We start from the raw sequence: 24,397 nt of genomic DNA, 5'->3' as shown, positions 1-24,397 counted from the left end.
ACACACACATGCATACACACTATTACTGAGTTTGACCTGTGCTACCCCCTGCTGGTAAACAAACGCTACAGCACTTTTCCAGAGTAGGATTCAAAGTGAAAATGGTAGTCTATAGTGTGCTGCATCTGTGAAATCAAAATATAGAGATACAACACTGACTTATTTTTATGGTTAAAAAGCTTTTTTGTTTTACTGTCTATATCTGTGAATTGAAATTGAGTCCCCAAAGTTCAGCTGTTGTTCTGAACAGGCAGCCTCACTGGGGGAAGATGATTGCTGCAACAAGATCCAGCCCCATTTTTCCCAACAAGTTGACGCATTTAGCACTAATTTCAAGTAAATCCGTGTGCTGTGGAGCTTTCACTTAGCACCAGTTAAGAGTTGTAGAGATTCTGCTTTAGCATGTTTAGCAGACAAGAGGGCATGCATCAGTTTCCTTGTGAAACAAAAGTTATCAGAATGACTTGATACAAACTGTCCGTCAGAATGTACCGTGTGTCCGGACTGCCAAAAAAATGTTTCTCTTAAGCTTGTCCTGTAAATGTCACACCTGGCCTGGAAGAATGGTGTCCCATCAGCAACTCAAAGATCATCACCGAATATTTAGTTCTAATCTCTTCCCTCTCTCTGTGTCTTTGTGCAGCTGAACTGGAGTTTGTTCAGATTGTCATCATCATCGTGGTGATGACAGTGATGGTGGTGGTGATCATCTGCCTGCTCAACCACTACAAGCTCTCCACCTGGTCCTTCATAACACGGCAGAGCCAGGCCCGCAGGCACGACCACGCCCTGCAGCAGGTCAGGACCGCTGCTTCTCACTCTACAGCTAACCTGCTGATCTTACTATCACCATTCAGTTCACATCAGTTCAGTTTATTTCAAAAGTACTGATTCATAACATACATCTTCTCAAGACACTTTATAAGATAACCATCCAGTTTATATACTGATGTACAGAATAGAATACTGTCTTGTCTTTTAAATCACATCTTTGAGAAGAATCCACACCTAGCTCATTGTAAGCAGCTGTCTGCCGCGATCAAGTGGGAGTTTGAGAAAACAGAATGGACGCATAAAAAACAGAAGCACTTCTGGATGTTAAAGAAAAAGAGAAGAGTTAATGACAGCAGTAGCTGCTCTGGTAGGATCTTCTTTAGTTACAGCAATATCTCCTTCATCTGCATCTATTAGAAGAGTTAACAGGAAGCTATCTGAGCCGCTGGTCCCCTCCAAAAATGTACCACAGCTTAAACTGAAATGCATAAAAACAGAGAGAGAACATGATGTTAGTGACAGCAGTAATGTAAAGTAGTAGAAGAAAGTAGCAGAGGTAAATGTGGTCAGTATGCCCTCCACCAACCTAAAGGGCAATGCACATTGGTGACATCAGACACCTGTCAAAAGTCAATCTCCTAATGGTTCGTTCAGCCGTTGCCGTATGCCCAGCAATCGTTTTTCAACCTGTTCTGTGGAGGAACTCAACTGCATTGTGGCTCCCATAGCACCACTTTGGAAATTCTTCTTGTGCTTTTTTGTGACGTTGTTTCTTGTTGGAAAATAAAAAATAAAAATAAACATTTTTGAGGTTGAAAAATATCCATAGATAAAGGACCTGCAATCCATCACTATAGAGATGATGTGGCTTGGTGATAACAGTGGAAATATGTCCTACCTGATCATTTCAGCGAGGCCTTCAGGGTTAAAATTCATTACAGTACACTAAGAACATGTAAGAAAAACATGGATGGCTTGTTTGGAAGTGTTACCAGGAAAAAAAAAAACTTTTAATTGGTCTTGCACTCAAGTAAATAATGCCTTTAACAATTTCTTTTAGACACAGTAAATCAGTGGAGATGTTTGACAATAATTCACAACAGTGAAAAAAACTATACATAACTTAAGAGCACAAACTACTCTAAATACTGCAGCACAGTGATGGTAGTGGGGTAATGGTTTGGGCCTGTTGAAAATTGACTCACTGGATCATCAGTGATCCCAAACCCAGAAACAAGTCTAAAACAAAATGGCTGAAAATACAAAGAGTCAAGGTGTTGCAGTGGCCTATTTAAAGTTCAGATTGAAATGTTCTTTTGGGGCTTGGTGCAAAACGAACAAAAATATTAGATCCTTTATAGAAGACACTATCTAAAGGACCACTAAGATAAAATGTTTCTCTATAATCCTCCAAATCATATAGATCATCATATAATTTCACTTTGGACAGAATTAGCTTAAGTGAATGTGTAACAGCATTATGACATTCACTTGAGGTCACATTTATTTCATTCCAGTGCTGAATTTGTAAAACGATTCCTCATTCTGAGAACTCTTTCCCCCTAGCTGCTGTAGGTTTGGTAGAGTAGAGTCTAGTCTGTGCCGTCGTTTTGATCCGAGCTGATGGTGAGTGAGGCCCTTTTTGTCTGGCTGTCTGCTCATCTGTTCTCACTGAGTGTTCCCGTGCAGTCATTGTGTTAGTACATTTCTGTATTTGTGAAACAGGACAAACATAGCCTTACCAGTATGTTCCCAGTAAAGTACAGTGCAGCTAAATGAATCTTTTTATCCCACTTAGAGCTTTTGTCCCAGTTTTACACTGGTAGCAGCTTTGCTGCAGTCTGTTAAGTGAATTTGCTGAATTGGTTTGGGTGGAACCGGTCTCTATATTGTTTTTTAACAACACAGCTGTGAAATATTGGCAGCCAAACATTCTCCAGTTCAAACTGGCTCAGCTGAATCAACTGGGCTACAGCATTCTCATTAGCTTGGGTTGTGATGTGGAGATGTTAGCTCTGTCTCAAACCTGCAGAGCATTTTCAAAGTGGGGATGTGTAAAGAAAAAAAGGAAACCAAAAGTTTACATACATCTTTTTTTCTGACTGAAGTTAAACCAGATTAAATTTATCTGGTTTAATTCAGGACTGATATGAACATAAAAAACATAGGCAGAAGTCAAAGTCGGGTCAAAGTTTATGTTATAGAGCCCACTTACAACTACATGAGTTGACCAAAGTGCTGCACAAGTCATAAATGATCAGTAGTATACAACTTGCATAGTATTTGCTCAGAAAATCTACCAGCTGTCAACAGCTAAACACTCAAGCTCCTGATCTGTGAGCCAGCAGCTTGACCTGTGTTGTTTTCCTGTCTTTAGGATGGCTGTCTCTGGCCTTCAGACAGCGGATCCCGACAAGGTGCCTCAGAGGTAAGACCACCACTCTGGTCGTCATGTTAGACACAGTGCTGACTCCTGCACATCATGAGCATGACTCAAATGTTACATTGAAAAATAGAATATTTCATAAAATATCTATTTCAAAAACAAGAAGTTGTCCTGAAATAATTTTAACATGTTTCTTGTCATAACGTTTTGAGGAAAACTCATTTCAGCTCTGTATTTGCCAGGTTAGTTTGGGGAATGCATGGAAGGTCAAATAATTGCAATGGCTATTTTTATGTTTTTTGTTTTTTAAATCTTGCAAAAATGTCAGAATAAAACAAAAGTTGTAATGCATGTATATATGTAGACTTTTTCTCTTTTTCCAAAATCAAAAGCACAACATACAAAATAAGGAGAAAAAAGACAACAAGCAAACAGATCACCTCTACTTGGAAGAAAATCAATAATCTTCAGACACTTCATTGTTCCATATGGATTATGTTCCATGACACAATTATGTATCAATTATTGACATAATGGCCCCACATACATACTGCATACACACTCCCCCTCGCCATTGGGGGCGCTGCACCATGAACCACTGAAGAAAACAACAGAAACATCTGAAGAAGACATTGAGCACTTCATTCATTACAAAGGCTAAACAAAAATGGAGTGATGTCAGATTATCTCTTTTGTCTTTGGCAAAAGATATTTCTCCCTCTACTGTTAGACTTGTGCGTTTATTTGGGCGTTCCTCAAAATTAGTTTTTGGTACTAATATTAATGACAACCGAGTTTTGGTCTTTGTTAACCCAGTCAGGATCGTTCAGGTAAGCATTTGGATTGATCAAAAAACAGATTTTGTCCCCCACCCCTAGTTGGTTGTGCTTTAGAATAAAACTGCTGTGAAACAGCCAAACATTAACATGTCTGATCAAATGGTTCCTTTTAAATGCTTTAATCTCACTACCAGGGAATCTGTTTGCAACTTCAAGGTAGACACACGCAGTAGATGTATGAAGAAATGTGCTCTAGATGTACTCCAATGGAACCTGTAAATGTCGAGCATTACAACAACAACAACTGCAAGGTTGAGTGTTTTTATTTATGCCTTGAACTTAATCGCTTCAAAGTACATTCAGCGATTAACACCGACACTGAAGTGCTGATGTTCACGCTCAATATTCTCAGAGCTCTGACTCCCTGTTTAATTCTGGAACTGTGTCGGCCACCACACCTAAGAGTAATGTCTCTCAGCTGATTAACGGCAGATGAATGACTCAGTTTGAAAGATGTACTCAAACAATAACTCTGAGTTATTGTTTGAGTACATATAGTACTGAAACAATGTACATATATTGTTTACATATATACATATAGTACTATATATACTCTTTAACCCCTAGAACCCGACGGACCCACTGGTGGGTCCAGCTGCCACGTGACCTCGCTCGCTCTGTAAACAAAGGCTCCATGTGCCTTTAAATTTTTTTTTTTTTTTTTTTTTATCCGCTAAAAGAGGCTTTAATCTTTCAAAAACTATTCCGCATAAAGGTTTTGCCCAAAATGTTAAGATTTAAATTTATTTATACCCCCTGAGGGTGCAAGTGTTTTAAAGAGCTATAGTGACAATTACATGCAAGATGACTGGAACTGAAAGTAGAAAACAAACATAAGATGTTTGAGTCTCACCGTCTGCCCACCAGCTTCCCTGGGCCAGTTAACTTATTCTCATCATCAAAGTGGAAAAAAGTAATCCGTTCGTTCCGACACCTTATATCGTCAGCCTCACAACATAATTCACCAAGTCATATTTTGACCAAAATGAAATATTCGTCATATTGATCTTACACGTCTACATCACCCTGCCTGTCTGTCTTCATCCAATCAGAACAGTCGTTACAGTCCAAAATCCGTTTTTTTTCCATATTCATGTTTTTTTTGTTTTCTTTTTTCAAATAATCAATATCTTGATATAATCAATACTAGTAAAAATGAATTATTTAAAGACTAATTTCCATGAAAATTGACACAAACTGACCCATTCACATTTTCCCAAATTTCTGCATTTCATTTTGCAGCAACACTGCAATTCAGACATGTTCACAAAGCAGCCAATCAAGGACTTGTTTAGTTTCCTTGGTGCTTATTGGCTGAAACCCCAAGAATGAATTAAGGAAGACTGTAGTTGTTGGCTCTGCTGTAAGATTAAGATGATTTCCAACATATGTATTAAAGCATACTCAGGAATATTTGTTGTGTGAACTATTAAAACATGAAATTATGAGAATTTTTAGAGGGATTCTCAAGTATCAACGGATTTTAGACTTTTGGCAGGTGGCTGTGGTCCCCAACCTCCGCAAATACCAGGTGCCCAATGTAGTATACTTAAAAGCAAATCTGAAACCGCTCCAGTGGGTCTGTTATCTAATCAGAATGCTTTTGTTCAGCAAATCTTCTCAGTATCTGCTCTCAGCTCTTTATTTTGTTTCCTTGCCGACTTTTCTTGGCACGCGGCCTTCTGTAAATGTTCAACGCTCACAGGAATACAGTTGAGGTACAAGGAGCCTGACATTTGCATTCTGGCTGCTTGTAAATATTTGATCGTCCAGGAATGGAGCTCATATGCCGCACCGGGCAAGCCTGGCACCGTACATCAGATATGATCAAAGCTGGCATGTTCTCAAGGAATCATGGGTACAGATATGTAAACTAATGCCAGCATACTTGCCATGACTGGTTAGCTTAATGATTGTTTGCCTGGTGAAAGAGTTTGAGTCCAGGTGAGAAGAGGGAGTTGGAGAGGTAAAAAGAGAAACACGTGACGCATAGTGTCATTGGAGCGATGAGTTAAAATGCTTCTAATGTGCTTCCACATACACATCGGATCTAAAGCTGCAGCTCTCCCTCAGTGAGAACCTTAGAGGAAAAACACAAGAAATGAGAATGGGAAGTGACAGGAAGTGGGGTTTGAGAGAAACCAGCGGCTGAAGAGGAAGAGAGTGACGGTAGGTGGAAACAGTGTTGGTGCTGAAGCAGCTGGAGAGGAAAAGACAAACACAGAGGGAGACACAGCCAGTGAGTGTGGGTGGCTGGTAGATGCAGGGATGCTGTCTGAATCTCTGTGTGTGTGTGTGTGTGTGTGTGTGTGTGTGTGTGTGTGTGTGTGTGTGTGTGTGTGTGTGTGTGTGTGTGTGTGTGTGTGTGTGTGTGTGTGTGTGTGCGCGTGTGTGTGTGTGTGTGGCAGTTTGGGCTGAGGAGGGGGTGGGGGGGCCAGTGGATTCTGGTGCGTCATTAATCAGCAACACCTCCCCTGACACTGTCTAGACAGCCGTCTGAGAGCTGCCCTGCTCCGCTGCGCTCTGCTCCCTCCATCAGCTCTACACCTTTCTCCCCCTCTCTGTCTTTCTATCTTTCCGTCTCCACTTTCTCTCTTCTGTTTTTTTTTTTTTTTTTTTTCCTGTCTGGCCCTCTCCATGGCTCTTTTTATTCCCTTCGCCTTTCTCTCCATCCTTATCTCAGCAGCCTTTCTTTTTAAATCCTTTCAGATTGACTCTTTCTGTGCTTCAGTCTCTCCATTTCAGCTGCCCAGTTCCTCTCTCCCCTTCTCTCCCCCAGCTTCTGTTTCCAAGCCTATTGTTCTCTTCACCCAGACCGCTTTGTCAGTGGGGGTTGATGATTAGAGACACAGTCCCTAATTGAAATAAGTTCCCTCTGATAATGAGTTGCTGCAGCAGCAGGGAGTGGGGCTGGATAGAAATGTTAGATATGAACACATGGATCATGACGTTCCAGTCTGAGGAGTTAATTGAAGTGAAGAACAAAAGCTGGCACATAAACTAATTTGTGATGGTTGTTCTGTTTGAGTGAGGGATCTCCTTCCTCTCCTGTAATCAAGCTAAAACATCTGTAACCACTAACTCTGGTAGCTCACTGGTCTGTGTGGAGGTACATCACGATGATCCACCATCGTTTGCATCAAAGCCATTGAGCCTGCATCTGTATTTAAGCAGTTAACAAAAATAAGACAAAAAATGATCTTGAGAGGCTGAGCTATAAAATAGCATCATTAACTCAGTCAGTAATATATTTGGCAGTGTTTGTTGTTTTGCTGCTAAAAGTGTTTTGGGACTTTAAAGAAGTTCTATAACAAAGCACTAAATGATACTTTTTGAATTAAACCATGTTGAGACAGACCTAATGGATTTATTTCCTTGGATGTTATTCTCATGATGAGTAGAGTTCTCATTGTCTGGACTCTGTTTGCAATGAATAAAAAAAGTATTTACCATTTTTTAGTGTAGTAGTTGTGCTTTTTTTTTTTTTAATCACAGATCTTCATTGCGACATACACTTACTTTATTGCATACAGTGGACCACCGGAATTTGTGGGGCTTAGGGACCGCAGCCACCCGCAAACAGCTAAAATCCACAAATATTTGAGACCTCCTCTAAAATTGTTCAGAACTTCCTGTCTGTATAGTTTAAACTCCAAATTGACAAAAATGTGTATTATACGCACAACGAAACCCTTAACACCACTGCATGAACTAACATCCACAGACTTTATTTCTGCTTGGGGATAGAGCCAAAGGATGTCAAAAAGATGATTGGCGCTCCTGGATTATCTGCTTCCGAAGCTGTATTTTCTATCATATATTTCAGATATGCTCTACCAAATAAATCAGTGAACTAACTTATTTTCTGCAAATAATTTGATAACACATTCCAAAGAAAAGTTGAGGGGGTCTCCGTCAATATGCATGGGGTCAGCTGTATTGCTTCCCCCCGAATTGTAAAGCCTGGGATTTGATTTATGACTGTAAATTTTCTGATTTACAGTCATAAAGCAAATCTGACCCTGACATTTATAGAGCGTTGAGTATGCTGCCCTGGAAGAAAGGATTCAGAAAGACAGAACATTTGCTCTGTTGTCAACCAACAGTAGGAATAGCAGTCCAACAGGATGAGGTTCATTTTGCCTAGACCTCTCTGATTGTTAGTCAAGCTTGCATAACTGACTTACTTCTACTTTTTTTTTTTTTTTTTTTTTAACCAATGGTATTCATGGTCAGCAAGCATATCCTGCTGGAGGCTGGGAACTTTGGTTTGTGATGTCACGTTGCAACATGTCTAAACAAACAAAAGTTCCTTTGGCCATTTATAGATTCTTGTTTTAGAGGTTCTGAATGAGTAAAACTCAGACATTTGAGTTAATTTCTTTGTATGTTTTTTGTTTGTTTTTATGTTATCGGTGTCCCTCCTCCTCTTAAAGCTTTGTTTTCCTTGTGTGTTTCTCTCTGATCCAGGTATTATACGCTCCCCAGGCCAGGGATCGCTTCACCGCTCCCTCCTTCATGCAGCGCGACCGCTTCAGCCGCTTCCAGCCCACCTACCCCTACATGCAGCACCAGATCGACCTGCCGCCCACCATATCGTTGTCAGATGGCGAGGAGCCCCCGCCGTACCAGGGGCCCTGCACGCTGCAGCTCCGCGACCCTGAGCAGCAAATGGAGCTGAACCGGGAGTCGGTGAGGGCGCCCCCCAACCGGACCATCTACGACAGTGACTTGATTGACATAGGGAACGGCGGCGGCCTGGTCGGGGCCGGGGGAGGTGGGGGAGGCCTGGGAGGAGGGGGCCCAAGGCCGCCCAGCAGTAACTCTGGCATCAGCGTGGCCAACTCCTGCAGCCACGGGCGCATGGAGGGGCCCCCGCCGGCATACAGTGAGGTGATGGGCCATTTCCCAGGCTCCACGTTCTTTTTACACCAGCACAGCAATAACCAGAGAATAGGGAGACCGGGGGATCCGGGGGGACTGGGGAGCAGGACGATCCAGCAGCAGGGCCAATCAGAAAGCACAATAGTACCTGCCAAGGCCAAGGATGGCCAACCAGAGGACCTGGTGTGAGGAAAGGGGGAGTGGGGCAGGCGGGGGCCAAGCACCCCGGTCTCAGCACCGTCTCCTATGTTTACGGCTGACATGGAAGTATCGGCCTCTGTATCGCTCTGTCGCTCTCATGTCCTCTCTCCACACTCCCACGCACAAACAAATCTCGACCCGAGCTACAGCAAAACAAGGAAGGAGAAACCCAGAGTTGATTTCATTTCACTTTCTATCCAGCCGGCACCGCTGGGGAATTTTTATTTCCTCCTTCTCTTGGAGAGAGAGAGAAAAACTCTAGCTAGCACAGCCTTTGGGTTTTTTTCATTCTATGAAATCTCTACCATGGGGATTGAGGAGAAAGTTCCTTTTTTCTTTTGTCTTTTTGATTTGCTTTTCGGACCGGGATCTGTGCACAACGCGAGAACTGAGAACCCAGGACATACAGAGAACACAACAAAAAACAAAACTAAAGACTCACAAACCCAAATCTTAGTGCCAAGGTTCACGAGGAAGCAAAGCAAAGAGGGCAAATAACATCTTCTAACATTCACAACACAACAAAAAGAAAAGTTCCCTAAAAGTTGCACTATCTCTTTTGTCGTAAGAGAGGAGGGACATGATGTCATGTGATGCTGATGTTTGTGTTTTCATTTTATTTTTGTTGCAGGGTTACTCTTTGCTTTTTGTTGTTTTGTTTTTTTTGTTTTTTTTTAATCAAGGTTTTCTTTTCAAAGATGGACTGACTGAATGACTGACTGAAGACTCGCTCCAAAGTTGTCAAAAAAGAAAAACAAACTGAAAAAAACGAGAAAAAAATTGAACAAAAACTAACAAGTATAAGCTTATCTCCATCCTTTTCTGAAAAGCGCAAGAAATCCTTGAACCCAGCCTAAAACATCTGTTCACACAACAGGCACACTGAAACTTAGTAAGAGAATAACCGTGTACTGCTTTACGTCTGCTTCCTAATCAGGGAGAGAAATCTGTCTTGTGACCAAGCAGTGATGCTTCTTAAAATCAGACATTGAACTGACTAACGATTTAAGCCAAGCTTAAAGGGGCCGTATTATGTATAATCGAGCTTTACATCATGCTGTAATGTTATTCCCTCACCAAAACCATACCTGGATTGTTGCCTTGATTCTTTCATGTATGTTTAAGAAATTCTTTAATCTCCATGGCAACCATTAAGCTAGGCAAATTTCCAGGGTGGACCTACCTCTGCCTTCAAGGACAAAGCTCTCCCCAGTTTCAGAGGTTCCACCTCACAGAGCAGCCGATTCCCCAACTCAGCTCCTTCAGACTAGCCATCAGCAGTTAGCAAACATTTTGTAGAACTGCATATTTCCTGAGTTCATTATTGGTAAAAACTTTGTTAAAGGGTTAATAGATGAGCCATGTTGTGATGACTTCCTGAAGGTGGAGTTTCAGAAAGGGTAGGAGTTTTTAAAGAGACAAAGGCCCAATTTCAAGGTGTTAAGTTAAAAAAGTCAAATTTCTTTTAAATCATATTTGCTATGTACAACAATTTTATAAGAACTGAAGGTAACATAGTTACTGGATTGTGCTATAAAATGGCACTGAAAAACGCATAATACCGCCCTTTTAAAATTGTGTTTCAACTCCATGGGTAACATCGTGTGTTAGGTTTCAGTTGGCGTCTTGGTCAAAAGAGGTTCTTCTCTCCAAACCTGTCCTGTTCTCTGAGCACCTGACCCTTTTCTTTGTCGACCCACTCAGTGCATTCTGCCACACGGATCTCAGAACCCTCCCGCAGTTCTGCCAACCAATAGAAGGCTCAACGCTCCGTCTTCACATCAGCAACGACCCACACATACACAACAAAAAGATCAAGTAAAGATCGCTTAAATAAGGATTCCACAAAAAAAAAACTGACTGTGGTTGAAGTCAAAGGGCTACCAGAGGGTCCTTTTTGATAAACTAGAAAATCTAGCCTTTTTTTCACCTCATTGTTGCCTTCAATCTCTGCTGTTGCGCTTGCTCTATCTCACTTCAGCACATTTCAGTGCACCTTCTTCCCCCTCCACTCCCGCCCTGCAAAGATAAACTGCTCATCGCCCATCCTGCCATTTGTGTGCAAAGATGATGCAGAGTCAGCCAAGCCCTTTAAAGCTGAGACTGGAGTGGAGTCGTCGTTTGGCAGCATGCTGATGCAGTCTCCTCCTTGCAGTACGAGTGTGTCAGCGTGTTCGTTGCTCAGACCCTAGGCAACACTGAAAAGCACTTAAAGCTCCTGCATGGGTATGGTATGTGTGCATGTGCGTACAGCTGAGTGATTTCTGATCTGACTGCTTGGGAGTTTTTAACATTTAACTACATGTTTGTTTGTTTTCTCCTGTTTGAATTCAGAAAAGCACTTCTTAAAAACCCAGGAATGGTCGAGGGTCAGTAGCCAAAGAGACGCAACAGGTTCCAGTAACATTCACAAAGTTAGCTTCAGATTCAGTTTCAAGCTCCGGCAAGATGTCAACAAATCTCATGACAAATTTACTTTCTGACCATTCCAACCCACTCAGATCTGGTGGAAATAAATTCAGATTTGCAGCGACAGAGAAGACATGACTCACGAGATCAAATACCAGTTCTCAGATCACGTCATATTTATCTAATTTGCTCAATCTAGTATCACACAAGCTGCGTTTCCATTGACCATAAAAAATGCGCAAATTGAAATTATGTAAATAAATTCTCATAATGGAAACACTAATTCTGAAAAAACTCAGGTTTTTCAATAAAAAGTTTTAGCGCTAGGATGAGGTGGTTTTTCAACCGTATCAGAATATATGTATTTTGCAAAACTGTAATAGAAGTAGTTTTTTTCACATCACACAAGTCACGTTATCAACAGCCTGATGTTACTACTGGTGGAAATGACAAATGAGCTATTCTTGCTTCTCTTTGCATACATGTTTCTATCTAACAGTAGGGAACATTGTGGAACATCAGTATTATTCTATACATTTTTGGTGTCACTTTTGATACATCCCTATGTAAAATAATGTATGCAGATTGGGCTATATGGTGTGCATTACAGTGTTTCTTCTTTTCTGACAGATTAGGCTACTTTTATCTTGACATCGCATTTTATTGTTTTCCATTCCTACAAGTGAGTGATTCATGCTGCTGGCAAACTTAGTTGTTTTCATTCAACCAAGAAGGGGAGAGGGCCAAAAAACTGAGTTTAAATGGCTCAGACAAAAAGATTAAACAGAACACATCAAGACAATGTGTGCCCCTCAACTCAGCTGTTTTGAATCACTCGTAAAAATCTCTGTTGGCATTACCACAATCAAATCATCTTAGAATTTCTCATCTGGTGTTATTGACCAGTTAATAGTATTACTTCCAGTTAGAAGAAACGGTAACACTTTATTTGAAGGGGGTTGAATAAGACTGCCATGACACTGTCATAAACATGACATAACACCTGTCATGAACATCAATAAGCCTTCATGAATATTTATGACTGTTGTCATAAAGCGTCATTCGGTAAATTATGACACTTTTAATACAAAGTTGACATTATTCAAAATGTCTTTGTTATGACAACTTGACATTAACCAAGAAATCATTACTGTTTAAACTTTACCTTTAATTACATAAAGTTACCTAATTTTTAAAGTACAATCAATAATACTTTTATAACAAATTTATATCAGTAATGATTTCTTGGTTAATGTCAAGATGTCATAACAAAGACATTTTGAATAATGTCAACTTTGTATTAAAAGTGTCATCATTTACCAAATGACACTTTATGACAACAGTCATAAATATTCATGAAGGCTTATTCATGTTCATGACAGGTGTTATGTCATGTTTATGACAGTGTCATGTCAGTCTTATTCAACCCCCTTCAAATAAAGTGTTACCGAAGAAACACTTTCATTAACTGAAAATATTTTAAGTGTAAATCTATCAAAATCTTAAATAATTTTGAACCTAGCTGTGTCTTGGGGTCTTTGAATGGCCCCTGTTAGTGAAGCACTTCAAAACAGTGTCACTGCAATATTGGATGCACCTGAAGGCCACAAAGCTGAAGAGCTGATGATATTGATAGTTATAATGCATCTACTTCCACAACTGAAAAAGAGGGCAGGTAAACCGAGTATGATGAAGGTTTTCAAAATGTTTGATGTTGACTTCTTTTTTTTTTTACCAACTAGAACTTTGTGCTTGAGATCTGTTGGACGGGTCGGAGAATATGGATATGGCTAAATGAATTTTGACACTGTTTAACCCTCACCATTGATTTGTGTTGGGTAGAGATGGAACATACACATTTCCAGGTGCAGTGACGCCTTAACTTCCCTGGAGTTCAGCCAGGGGCTGCTGCCTCTTGATGCAGCCTCTTTACAGTTTAGTGCGACTTGAGCAGTACAGATGCAGTGAGAGTGAATTAGAAATATCAAACTAAAACAGAAAATGTGCCTGGAAGTCCACTTGTTCCTCCACATTGTGTTTTTTAACCCTCCCGTGGTCTTAGCACGATGCTCAGGAGGACCGCGGCAGATGACACGGTTGGACAGTGGAGAAGCTGTCAGACCGTCGGTTCCCAAAACCACACCCAGAAAAAAAAAAACTTGTAAAAGTGCGAAAAGCTTGTGGGGTTCGAATGGCCCCGTCTCTTAAGACCGCAGGAAGGTTAAGCTAAAGCTAGATTTTCAGTTCTGACGTCACAAAGAGGGACGTTTGGCTCACTTTGGGCTAAAGCGCCTGAATCCCTTCTACTTCAGTGAGTTTGAATGTATGTATGCAGATATCCGGCTTGCGTCTTTCTGCTTGTGTGTGTGTGTGTGTGTGTGTGTGTGTGTGTGTGTGTGTGTGTGTGTGTGTGTGTGTGTGTGTGTGTGTGTGTGTGTGTGTGTGTGCTACTACATCGCTGCTGCTATTGCTGTTGCTGCTACCACTGTCTTTGCTACTGCTGCTTCTCACACCCGTCCCTCAGCCAACCTTCCCCTGTCTTGTCCATCCTGTCCTCCTCCACTCATCCTAAGCTTAGGAGAGAAAGCTGCAGTGAACCCCACAGGTACCTGGGACTCCTGGTACTTTTGGTCTTTAGCTGCAGGGAGCTGCTTCACACTCAAATCTCTTCTATGGTTTTCTTCTTTTCTCCTCCTTCCTGCCCTCCTTTTTTTCTTTTTTTTAGCTTGTTCGTACTGCGCAGTCATAAGCTTGTAAATGGAGGATAAATAAGATAAATTTTATGTTTTCTACAAGGAGGTTTGCATGTTACTAATATATGAGTAAATACGGTGCCTAATATTCATGTTTGAGCAGACCACGCCTCTGTCACACTGCTTCTCGGAATCCAGGCAGGCGCCGTCTCCGGTCTGGCGGAGTACAGCTGAGGTGTTCAATGTCCTTCCAGAGTAATCTATTTCTGGGCAATCAAAAGCTTTCTGAACTGAATCTGATCCCAAATTTCATCTCAAAAAGTCCAGATATCAATCGAGCTCTTGCCCCCTCCACCCCCCAGTTCCCACCTGAAAGCACCCAAAGGTATTCTGAGCAGCACTGTAACGGGACTGTGGAGCAGACATAGGAACCCACTTGCACTCAAAAAGCTCCCACCTTCGTTGTGCCTCACTTCCAACGGTGCTTTTTTCAGTAGTCTGTCTTTCTTTATGTTTGTTTGTAAGGTGCTGTATATAACTTGAATATATTATGCACATATCCTACCCAATGGGTAGAAACCACAAAAAAGATGTTGTGAATAATGTAATATACTGTATAGACAATATAAAAATTTTAAGAGGGCAACATCGAATTTGTAAATGCCTACAGTTAAAAATGTGCTTTGTCTTTTTTTTTCATAAGAAAACATGTTTTTCAAAGTATGCTCAGAATATATGGTTGCAACACAAATTTACAACTTCTGATATTTTCTTATTAATAATAGTCTGTTATGATATGGCTGAGCTGAGCTTCAGTAGCTGGTTGATGGGTTTCCTCTGTCGCAGCGCCAGCCGTCACTCAGAACCCGGACACCAGGTGTCGGGTTCATCCCGACCGACGAACAGATGGAATGTTCTATCAAAATGATCTTTTAGTATCACAGATGACTCTATTGGACATTAAGAATATGTGCAAATGTTTGAACTAAATCCAGATTTACTTCCAGCAGCTCAGTAAACATGAACAAATGCAACCTTTGTATTTTAGAGCATTTATTCAGTGGGAAAAATGCAAGTAAAGCAATAGTTAATTTTTTAAGTGTACACTTTTTTTTAAAGTTGATTAGAATATCAAAGAATTTAGAATTAGTAATCCATGATATTCTGTTACTCTGGGGAAGAAATAAGAAGTAACAGATCCTGTTGCTGTCCAGCATGGCTGGAGGAACCATGTGGGATAAGAAGGTTGGATGTAGGAAAAGACCTTCTGTTAGGTTTGGCAGAGGATCTGTGATGCTGTGGACTTGTTTTTCTTCCTGAGAAACCTCATTAGCCTGCAAAAACATAAAGTTTTTAATATACAAGAAAATCCTTTTTCTGATTAAAAATCTGTTGAACTGTTATCTAAAAATGGGTCCTTAGTCCTAGAAGAGATTTAAGACTTTTCTAAAAAGACCATTATGAATGGAATTTAAGAACTATATCTCCAAAGAAATGTACGAATGTTGTCCAGAAAACTGGCGATAAATTCGCACTGGCCCGTGATGGACGCCAAAAAGCTTTCTTGCTAGCTAGAAAGGATATGTTAGCATAGAGTCACAGAACACAATCAAGATGTCGGTGTGTCTCAAGAAAAAAAAAATACATAGAACTTACAATTAAATAGTCCTGCCAAGATCAAATTTAAGACCTGTGATTAACATGTTTAAGGCCAACTTACTTTTTTAAACTAATTTAAGGTATTTTAAGGCCTTCATTTTTAGACACACAAATTTAAGGCTTTTTAAGGATGCACTAGCACTCTGTTGTTAGAGTGGTGGAAAAACGCAGGTGTATTTACAGAAGGACCCTCAGTAGACTGAGGCAGTAGAGGTTCTGCAAAAACAAATAAAAAATATGAAATCCCCCACTGAATAAATGTTCTCAAGTTCATAATTTTCACTGCTGCAGCTAAACTGGATGTATTTGAAGTTTTGATCTTTTATTTTTATTTTTGGACATCCTTGCCAGGCGTGCCCACGAATGAGCCAGGCTCATCAGCCTCTGTGACGGCAGCAGTTAGGAACATTGCAGTATGACTGGAGCTTTACTTCCTGTCGGCAGGAGACTCGTCGTCAGGACGACAGCAATGCGAAGCGCCAGAGGAAGTTAGCTTCACGAGGTTGCACCAGCAGCAGGAAACAAGCTCCGGGTTAAAAACTATCAGTTACTTTTACTCTATTATTTAGTCGCTTATTTTCTACATAACAGCGGTATATGTGGCACAATGTATAATGGGCGTCATGTTTAACCTGCAGCCATTTACTTCTAATATGTACTAAAAAGAACTCCACTGTACAATAACTGCAGAGCATGTTCATTCTTATCTATAGATGATGTACATAGCTATGCGCCATTTTTTTTCTTCTTCTTTTTCTTCACAGCACCAAATAAGTGGCACTTGTGTTGTTTTGATTTGGGGATAAAGTTGCCTCTGCTCTCCTGTTTGGATGTTTTGTTTCCTGGAAGAGAAAAGACTGACACTTCCTCTTCCCTCCTCTCAGCAGTCTGTACTCCAGTGCTGACAAGCAGCAGCTGTCCGTATCGTTCCACCTCCAGTAATAACGTCTCAACAGTTTGTCCTGACATTTACCATAGGACTGCTTCCATTATGGGTTTTGTAACATCAGTTTGCTTTATTTACAAAAATGAATCCTTCTTGTGCCCCTCCCACGCCCTCTGTGCTGAAATATATATATTTATATATATACATGTATATAGATATATATTTATATGGTCATGCTTAGTAACCATATATCTATATATATATATATAAATATCTATATATATGTAACACAGAGGTAAAATTGTTGTGTATTTTTGCCTCTTTATTTAAGCAATTGTGATGTAATAGGTTTTAGGCCTAAGGTCTGTTATTGCAATACTTTTACAGAAAAGCAGAAAAAAAAGTCAAAAAATGTCGCTCTAAGTGCTGTTGTAGTCAAAGATTTTATGCTTGTACTTATGCTGTAGTCAGACTGCAGCGTAACAAATAAAACTTTAAAAGTGATCCTCCTGCTGGGCCTCCTGTCTGTTCACAGAAACATGGCTGCTGCTGCTTCCTGCTCTGCTCCCAGGGCCAAGGCTTGTGACTTGTTGAAAAATAAATAAAGCATTAGGAGTTAGCTTATGGGCCTGGCGTTCCTGACAGGCTTCAGTGATTAGATTCAAAATTTAGTCTCTAACGTAAATTTCGTGGTTGGGTTTTGGCATCACAGGAAAGTCCTGAAGTGATCTTTATTATTCCCAAAAGGCAGTTTGTTGTGCAGACAGAACTGAAGACATGTTAACAAAAAACTCATACAAAATACAAGTCCATGTGTTTATTTTATGGACTAATAATGACATTGCAAACAGTGCTTAATAAGAGACTTTCAGAATTTCAACCAGGTGAGGCTAAATTTGCTATTTGAGGAGTTCTGGGTAGAACACATTTACAGACTAAAAGGTTTTTATCTTCAATGTATATATTTTTTGAATAGTTTTTGGCTTAAAATCTGCTCAGCAAACAGCATTTTTTGAGTCTACACTTAATGACTAATTACTAAATTAGCTATGATGGGCATTTATCACATTAAAGCGACAGTTTTAGACATTAATTTGAAATTTATAATGTTAATGATGATGATTCTAAAAATAAATATTAAAATAAAAATGTTTTTAATAAATTCATTAAAATAAATTCATCTTAATTCACTTATTAAAATAAATAATTTTAATAAATGTTTTTCTTTATAATTTTGAATTGTCATAACATTATAAATTCCAGTTAATGTTTAAAACTGTCCATATTGTCAGAATTTGAAAATACGATTAAATACAGCTGTGTGTAGTTTAGTGATAATAAACACACTTTGATGTTGCTGGTATATTACAAATGGAAATCTTTTCGATATCAGTGTTTGTGTGTCCAGTTACCTAAAAAAAGAGGCAAGAAACGGTTCTTATTGTCACTTTCATTGTTATCGGAATAGCACCACAAAATATCATGATAAATATCGTCCATATCGCCCAGGCGATGATTGTTTCAATAGTCGATTAATCCGACCCAACTCTTCAGCCATTCCTTTCAGAGCGTTTCTTTCCTAAATCTGCTGATTCTTCTGCTTCTTGCACAGTGCTGAGATCCGAAGAGAAGCATCACTCCTCATTTTTCTCTCCGTTTTGTTTTCTAGAGAGTCATCAGCAGCAATCTCTCTGAGCAGGCAGGAAATGACTCACTCAGCCATGTAAAGTAAGGTTATGCATAAAACATGCGTTTCTGTATATTTAAGCCAGAATGCTTTATTTATAGACAGGCTCCATCTGGCGACTTGTCGTAACATCCTCAGGAGTGAAACAAACCTCGTGTTCAAAGCCCTTCAACTCACTCACAACGTCTTGTCCTCTGCGTGAACCTGGAGCTGCAAAATGCTGCTGGGAACAAGATCCCCTTTTAACTCATTTTTGTCAGACTGCACACACACACATACACACACACACCTCTAAGACAGATGTGCGGCATGCGGAGAAATCCCGCATACATCAGTCTTTCAGCCGAGTAGGCAGTCTCCGAGTCGGAGCGTCTTCCAGGCCTTTAGCAACACACAAGAAACAGGAAGTGGAGGAGGAAACTGTAAGTTTTAAGCCGTCATTTTTCATCATCAAGCTGTGGTGAAATGTTTTGCTTCCAAGATTATTTCTGGCCTCATTTTCTTCTAACCTTGCATTGTCAGGAGGACCACAAAGTCATATAATAAGGTCTTCGGCGGGACTCTGGACAACCTGAGGTGATTCAGCCTTTGATTGAGCTGCGTTGGACAAGGGACACATCTGAGGGTTGCAGGACTCCGGCCCTCGTGGCCTGGAGTTGAGGACCCCTGGCCCTTAACAACTTATCCTCACAGGGCCCAAGGGTGTCTAATTCTGGTGGTCATATGGCCACCATATTCAGAGCTCTATAACAGTGGTTCTTAACCTGGGTTCGATCGAACCCCTGGGGTTCGGTGGAGCCTCTGCCGCGGAGGTAAAGACACACTTGTGTAAAGTCGTGATGACTCTCCCCGCTTTGCCATCACTTGCTGCAGAGGATCACGTTACATTGCTGAGCCAATCAGAGCTGCGGAGGAGCACTGATTGGAGGAGCTCCACTCTCAGCATGGATTTGGACATAGACATAATATAAGGATAGACGCCTCATGGACCGCTCTCGCCTATTGTCGCTGACGAGATTTAGGGCGGCCATCTTGGAGCGGTACTCCGCTCCACTCAGCCTTATGTGTTTAGCAGGCACAATGATGTATCAGCGCATTTAATCGATCATAACACACTTTTTTGTTTCTGTAAACCATATTCAAACATCTATCAAAGCAACATTTATAAACAATTGTATTTTTAAGTATGTTTGTAATACATAGTTCATTATATTTAAATATGCTTAGTGGCTATAACAATAGAATAGGAATGGAATATTCTGATATCGATGTATGAAGAGCATATTACAAAGCACACACCCGTTCATAATTTATTTAATACATTTAGTAATATCAATACATATTTATATAACTATACAAACACTAATAAATAAAGATTAATAATGGCACAAATAAATAATGATTAATACTGAATTATATATATATATATATATATATATATATATATATATATATATATATATAAAAAATAAAAAAATTATATATTTATATATATATATATATATAAATATATAATTTATATATATTTATATATAAATATATATAAATTTATATATTTATATAAATTTATATAAATATATATATAAATATATATATAAATATATATATATATATATATATATATATATATATATATATATTATATATATATAAATATATAATATATATATATATATTATATATATATATATATATATATATATATATATATATATATATATATATATATATATATATATATATATGTATATATATATATGTATATATATACATATATATATATATATATATATGTATATAATATGTTTTTCAGCCGACGAGTCCAAAATCCGATGTGAGATTCATCCGTGCTGCAGTGAATCCGTCTCTCTTTATAGATTTCTCCCTCTTCTTCCTCACACCGTGTCTTTAGGAAACTTTCAAAACAAAAACGGAAGATTTAGGATGTATCTTACTTTTGACAGAGTGAAAGAATATAAATAATAGTCTTTACCACCTGTGTAAACTTTGCCGGTGAATGTTATAACACATAATATAAGTTTTATAATATGTGTTATATTGTTTCATTTCTAATATAGGCCCTTGTGTCAGATAATCTAAGCCAATGTTAGAGAATAATTAATTTTTTTAGATTAACAGAATCTCAGTTAGCCTTCATAGCGGGGCTGAACCCGTATTACACCAAGCACTGTAGCTAATATTAGCTGGTATCTCGCCGGTGGACATAAATACAGTAAAGTAATATTCTAATCACAATATATACACAATAATATGTCCATCTTACTTGTGAAATGTTGTCTGTGGAGCCCTCACATCAATAATCCATCGACCAGAACAACAATATCCCTCAGTGCTGAGGCATTTTCTGCTGTTTTGATTGAGCAAAGTAGGAGGGTATACCGCTCCAAGATGGCCGCCGTATTTCCTGCGCAGGAGCGGTTCATGAGGCGTCTATGCTTATATTATGTCTATGGATTTGGACTTGTGTCTTTAATTACTTCAGCAAAACTCACCGTTTTTACCAAATTCTGTAGCTTTCGGTGTACTTCTAAATCTGCTCCATAGTCGCATCTTTTCGGGGTTGGTACTGCCTCTAGTGGCGTGGGGGTGGTAACGCAGCTAATATAATTACATTACTAAATCAGAATACCGCAAAGTATTTTGTGTGTGTGTGTCGGAGGGGGAGGGGGGTATAAGAAGGGTTCAGTGAATGCGCATATGAAAGTGGGGGGTTCGGTACCTCAAAAAAGGTTAAGAACCACTGCTCTATAAAGAGCTCTGAATATGTTACAAGCATCTCTTCTAGCCAATGAAAGATTATAAGCAAAAATAAATAAATAAAAAAAATGAGCAGAAAACAGTCTACTCAGAAATCTGAGCACAATCCAGCTACAGGTCATCAGTCCATCACAGGGCAACACAGACATGCAACCATGCAAACACACACACACACACACACACACACACACACACACACCTGAGGGCAACTTTGAGAAACCAAACTATGGTGAATGGGGGAGGGTTGCCTCAGAGCAGAAACTTGAAAACCTAGAGTCTGCAGCTCCGAGGAGGAGCTTCGTCCTCAAAGGCGGGGCTAGGTCCAACCAGGTATTTTGCACAGCTGAATGGTTGTCATGGAGAATAAATTACTTCGCAAACATGCATGAAAGAATCAAGGCAACACTCCAGATATGTTGATGATGAGGGAATAATATGATGACATCATGTAAGGCCAAAAAAAGTGGATTTTATATAATACTGACTCTTTGAAACTTTTACAAGTGCAATTTCAGTGCATTGGTGTGGCTAAAACCCAGGGGGATTGTTTTATATAAAAAAGAAGTACATTTGTTGATTAAACCAGTTTTTCAATCATCTTTTCCATCTATCATTCCACAGAAGTGGGCCTGACGTGACCTTTTCCTCAGGCATCCACATTAGAATGCTTTAGCAACGTTTATCGTACAGATTTTCAGGGGACAGAAAATGTTGAAGATCTAACATGTTGAAAAAAGGATTTATTTAAGTGTGTCTGGGTCTGGACCTGCGTGTAAAACCACTTTCATAAATGTTAAACTATTGAATATTTTTGCCAACGCTCAGGAAACCTAAATGGCTTTATAATATCTGATGACACTTTAGATCTCCAGGCCTTGGGTGCATTTCTAAAGCAGAACCTGACACTGAGAGTGTTAAAAATAAAAGCAAGGTGAAGAAAGCCTGAATATAGAGCGGTGAAAAGTATGGAAAATGTGTCCCTGTAGAAAAGACCGGGTCAAAGTTAGAGTCATCGTATGGGGAGTGAAAAACATGTTACTGCTCAGATCTGGTCCGGAAGGTTAAACAGATTCTTTGACATTATGGACAGAATTCCTCCAGATCGTCATATCAGAAATTGATATTACAAAACTCATATCAATTTCTGATATGAGTTTGGTCAAAATAAAATCCTCCAAGTTAACAGAAACTTTCCTGAAGCATTCACACCTCAGCAGTTTGAAGGTGACCAATCCATCGTTCCTTGAAGAACGACCATCTAAAACAACACAGTACATGTTAGTCCTGATGATTTTTTAAAAGATGAGGCCACAACTAATGGAGGCATGAAAAGAAAGAATGTTTAGTTCACCTCTGAGCGACTCACAAAAATCAAAACAGTTGTACTAACTTGTTCTTAGTACAACTGAGATGCTAGGCTATACGAACCAGACAAACAAAATGTGGCGTTTATGCCTTAAACAGGCTCAAGAAAGAAGAGTGGGCTAAAATTCAACCACAGTAAGATTAAAAGCAATCTATGACAGTTATTGCCTCCAAGCGTAGCACTTTCCGTTTTAACCATCAGCTTATAATGTTTAACAAACTGGATCCAAAATTGACTCATTTACCGTCTTCTGCTGATAAAATTTGCTTAAAGGTCTGAATGTCGAAGCAATAACATAAATTCTTTAAGAGGGATATTTTCTTCCACCGCTGCACATTGTGACCATCAAGGCACACACAATGTAGAGACTATGAGTGCATTGTATGGAAAACCATAAGTGCCACAAATTGAACCTTTCACCACATGTCTATTTAAAAAGTCAAGCAAAAAACACAGGTTTACTGTTTAATTTTTTTGCATGACATTTTAACCAGACATTCGTTTAAAAAATAAATAAATAAAAATATTAGTGGCCCTTATGACATTCCACAGGACTGCAACTCATTAAGTTTAGTGCCTGCAGTAGGAAGTAGTGCTCCTCTTGACTTTTGGTGTAAATTTGATGCCACAAAAATGTCAGGATTTGCCAAAACGTTTTAGGATTCTTTTTGTGAGAGTTTAAAATTATTTTATCTGTTTTGGTGTTTGTGCCTTTAGATGCAACCATTTTTCATTTCTGTAAATGTCATGGAGATTTCTTTAAGTGTCTCTTCAGTTAGTAGAACAGTTTGCTAAACTCCAGAGTAATCCACACACATGCACGCACACGCACGCGCGCTTACACACCCACGCACACACTCATACAACAGATTATCTTAATTTTTTTTTTTTTTTTAAAGAAGGGAAGCTGCTGGACTATTTCATGTTATTCTTTGAGTCATGTTGCTATTTTGAATATTTTAGAACTTCCCCTACTTTCATTACTTATTTCAAATGGTTTTTTAGTTGAAACAAATCTGACCTCTAATGTAACTGTTAAATAATGCATCAGGAGAGTGAAAACTTTCTGAACACAGAGGACAAAAACCTGGAAAAATGACTTCCCACAGTGGAGTCGTTGTTGTTTTCTTTATTTCCCTCCTGACCTGTTGGTCACCTCAGGTTCACTCTGACACCCTGCGACTTGAGTGATGTTTAGCCACAGATTCACACCTGAGGAACACAGATTGGCTTTAGCCGATAAACATCTCAGAAGTCAAAGTGGTGCTGTGTCCTTTGTGCCACGCTCCCTGTGGGAGAACGCAGGTGTTAGTGTGAGGGGCCGTGGGCTGCATAAACAGCTGTTCATTACTTCAGACAGCAGAGGTCATTGTCGCTTCTCCATGCACGTTTTTATTCAGAGCCACGGCGACAGGCTGGAGCAGATTACCTGTGGAATGATGGGATGTTTGCATCTGCTTAGCATTTCTGAAGGCCTGTTCTCAGGAACTTTAACCGCAAACTTTCTGATACGCATCATGCAATCTGCTGCTTTGACTACAGTACAAAAATATTTGCTGGATGAGTTGCAAAGATAATAAAAAAAAAAACATGAACAAAATATCTGCTACTCCTTCATGCTTTATGATGATGACTGCAAACATTTTGGATTAATTTCCAAACTGTAGAAGTAAGGGATGAAATCGAATATGTCAGATTTTTTTTCAGGTATTTCCACTTGGATCTCAAACAATTTGGAAAATATTTTTTAATGCATTAAATCCATGGAATATTGTGTATTTGGTGAACAAAAATTTCAGAACACAGACTTAAAATAGAATGTAATGAATAATACT

General features: G+C 39.4%; 1 protein-coding gene across 1 annotated transcript in view; it reads left to right on the top strand.

The window, feature by feature from the left end:
* The window catches only part of ldlrad4b (low density lipoprotein receptor class A domain containing 4b), a 46,702-nt gene extending 29,467 nt beyond the window's left edge, over nucleotides 1-17,235 (top strand). Inside the window, exons 2-4 of the mRNA XM_015000461.2 lie at nucleotides 644-798; nucleotides 3,152-3,202; nucleotides 8,470-17,235. Coding sequence (XP_014855947.1) covers nucleotides 644-798; nucleotides 3,152-3,202; nucleotides 8,470-9,072 — 809 coding nt within the window. The 3' untranslated portion in view covers nucleotides 9,073-17,235. The remainder of the gene's footprint in view (nucleotides 1-643; nucleotides 799-3,151; nucleotides 3,203-8,469) is intronic.
* The last annotated feature ends 7,162 nt before the right edge of the window (nucleotides 17,236-24,397 follow it).

Source organism: Poecilia mexicana, unplaced genomic scaffold (assembly GCF_051168715.1).
Source record: "Poecilia mexicana isolate PSO_F unplaced genomic scaffold, ASM5116871v1 scaffold_6, whole genome shotgun sequence".
Lineage (NCBI taxonomy): Eukaryota > Metazoa > Chordata > Actinopteri > Cyprinodontiformes > Poeciliidae > Poecilia > Poecilia mexicana.
This window is presented reverse-complemented; position numbering and strand designations above follow the sequence as displayed.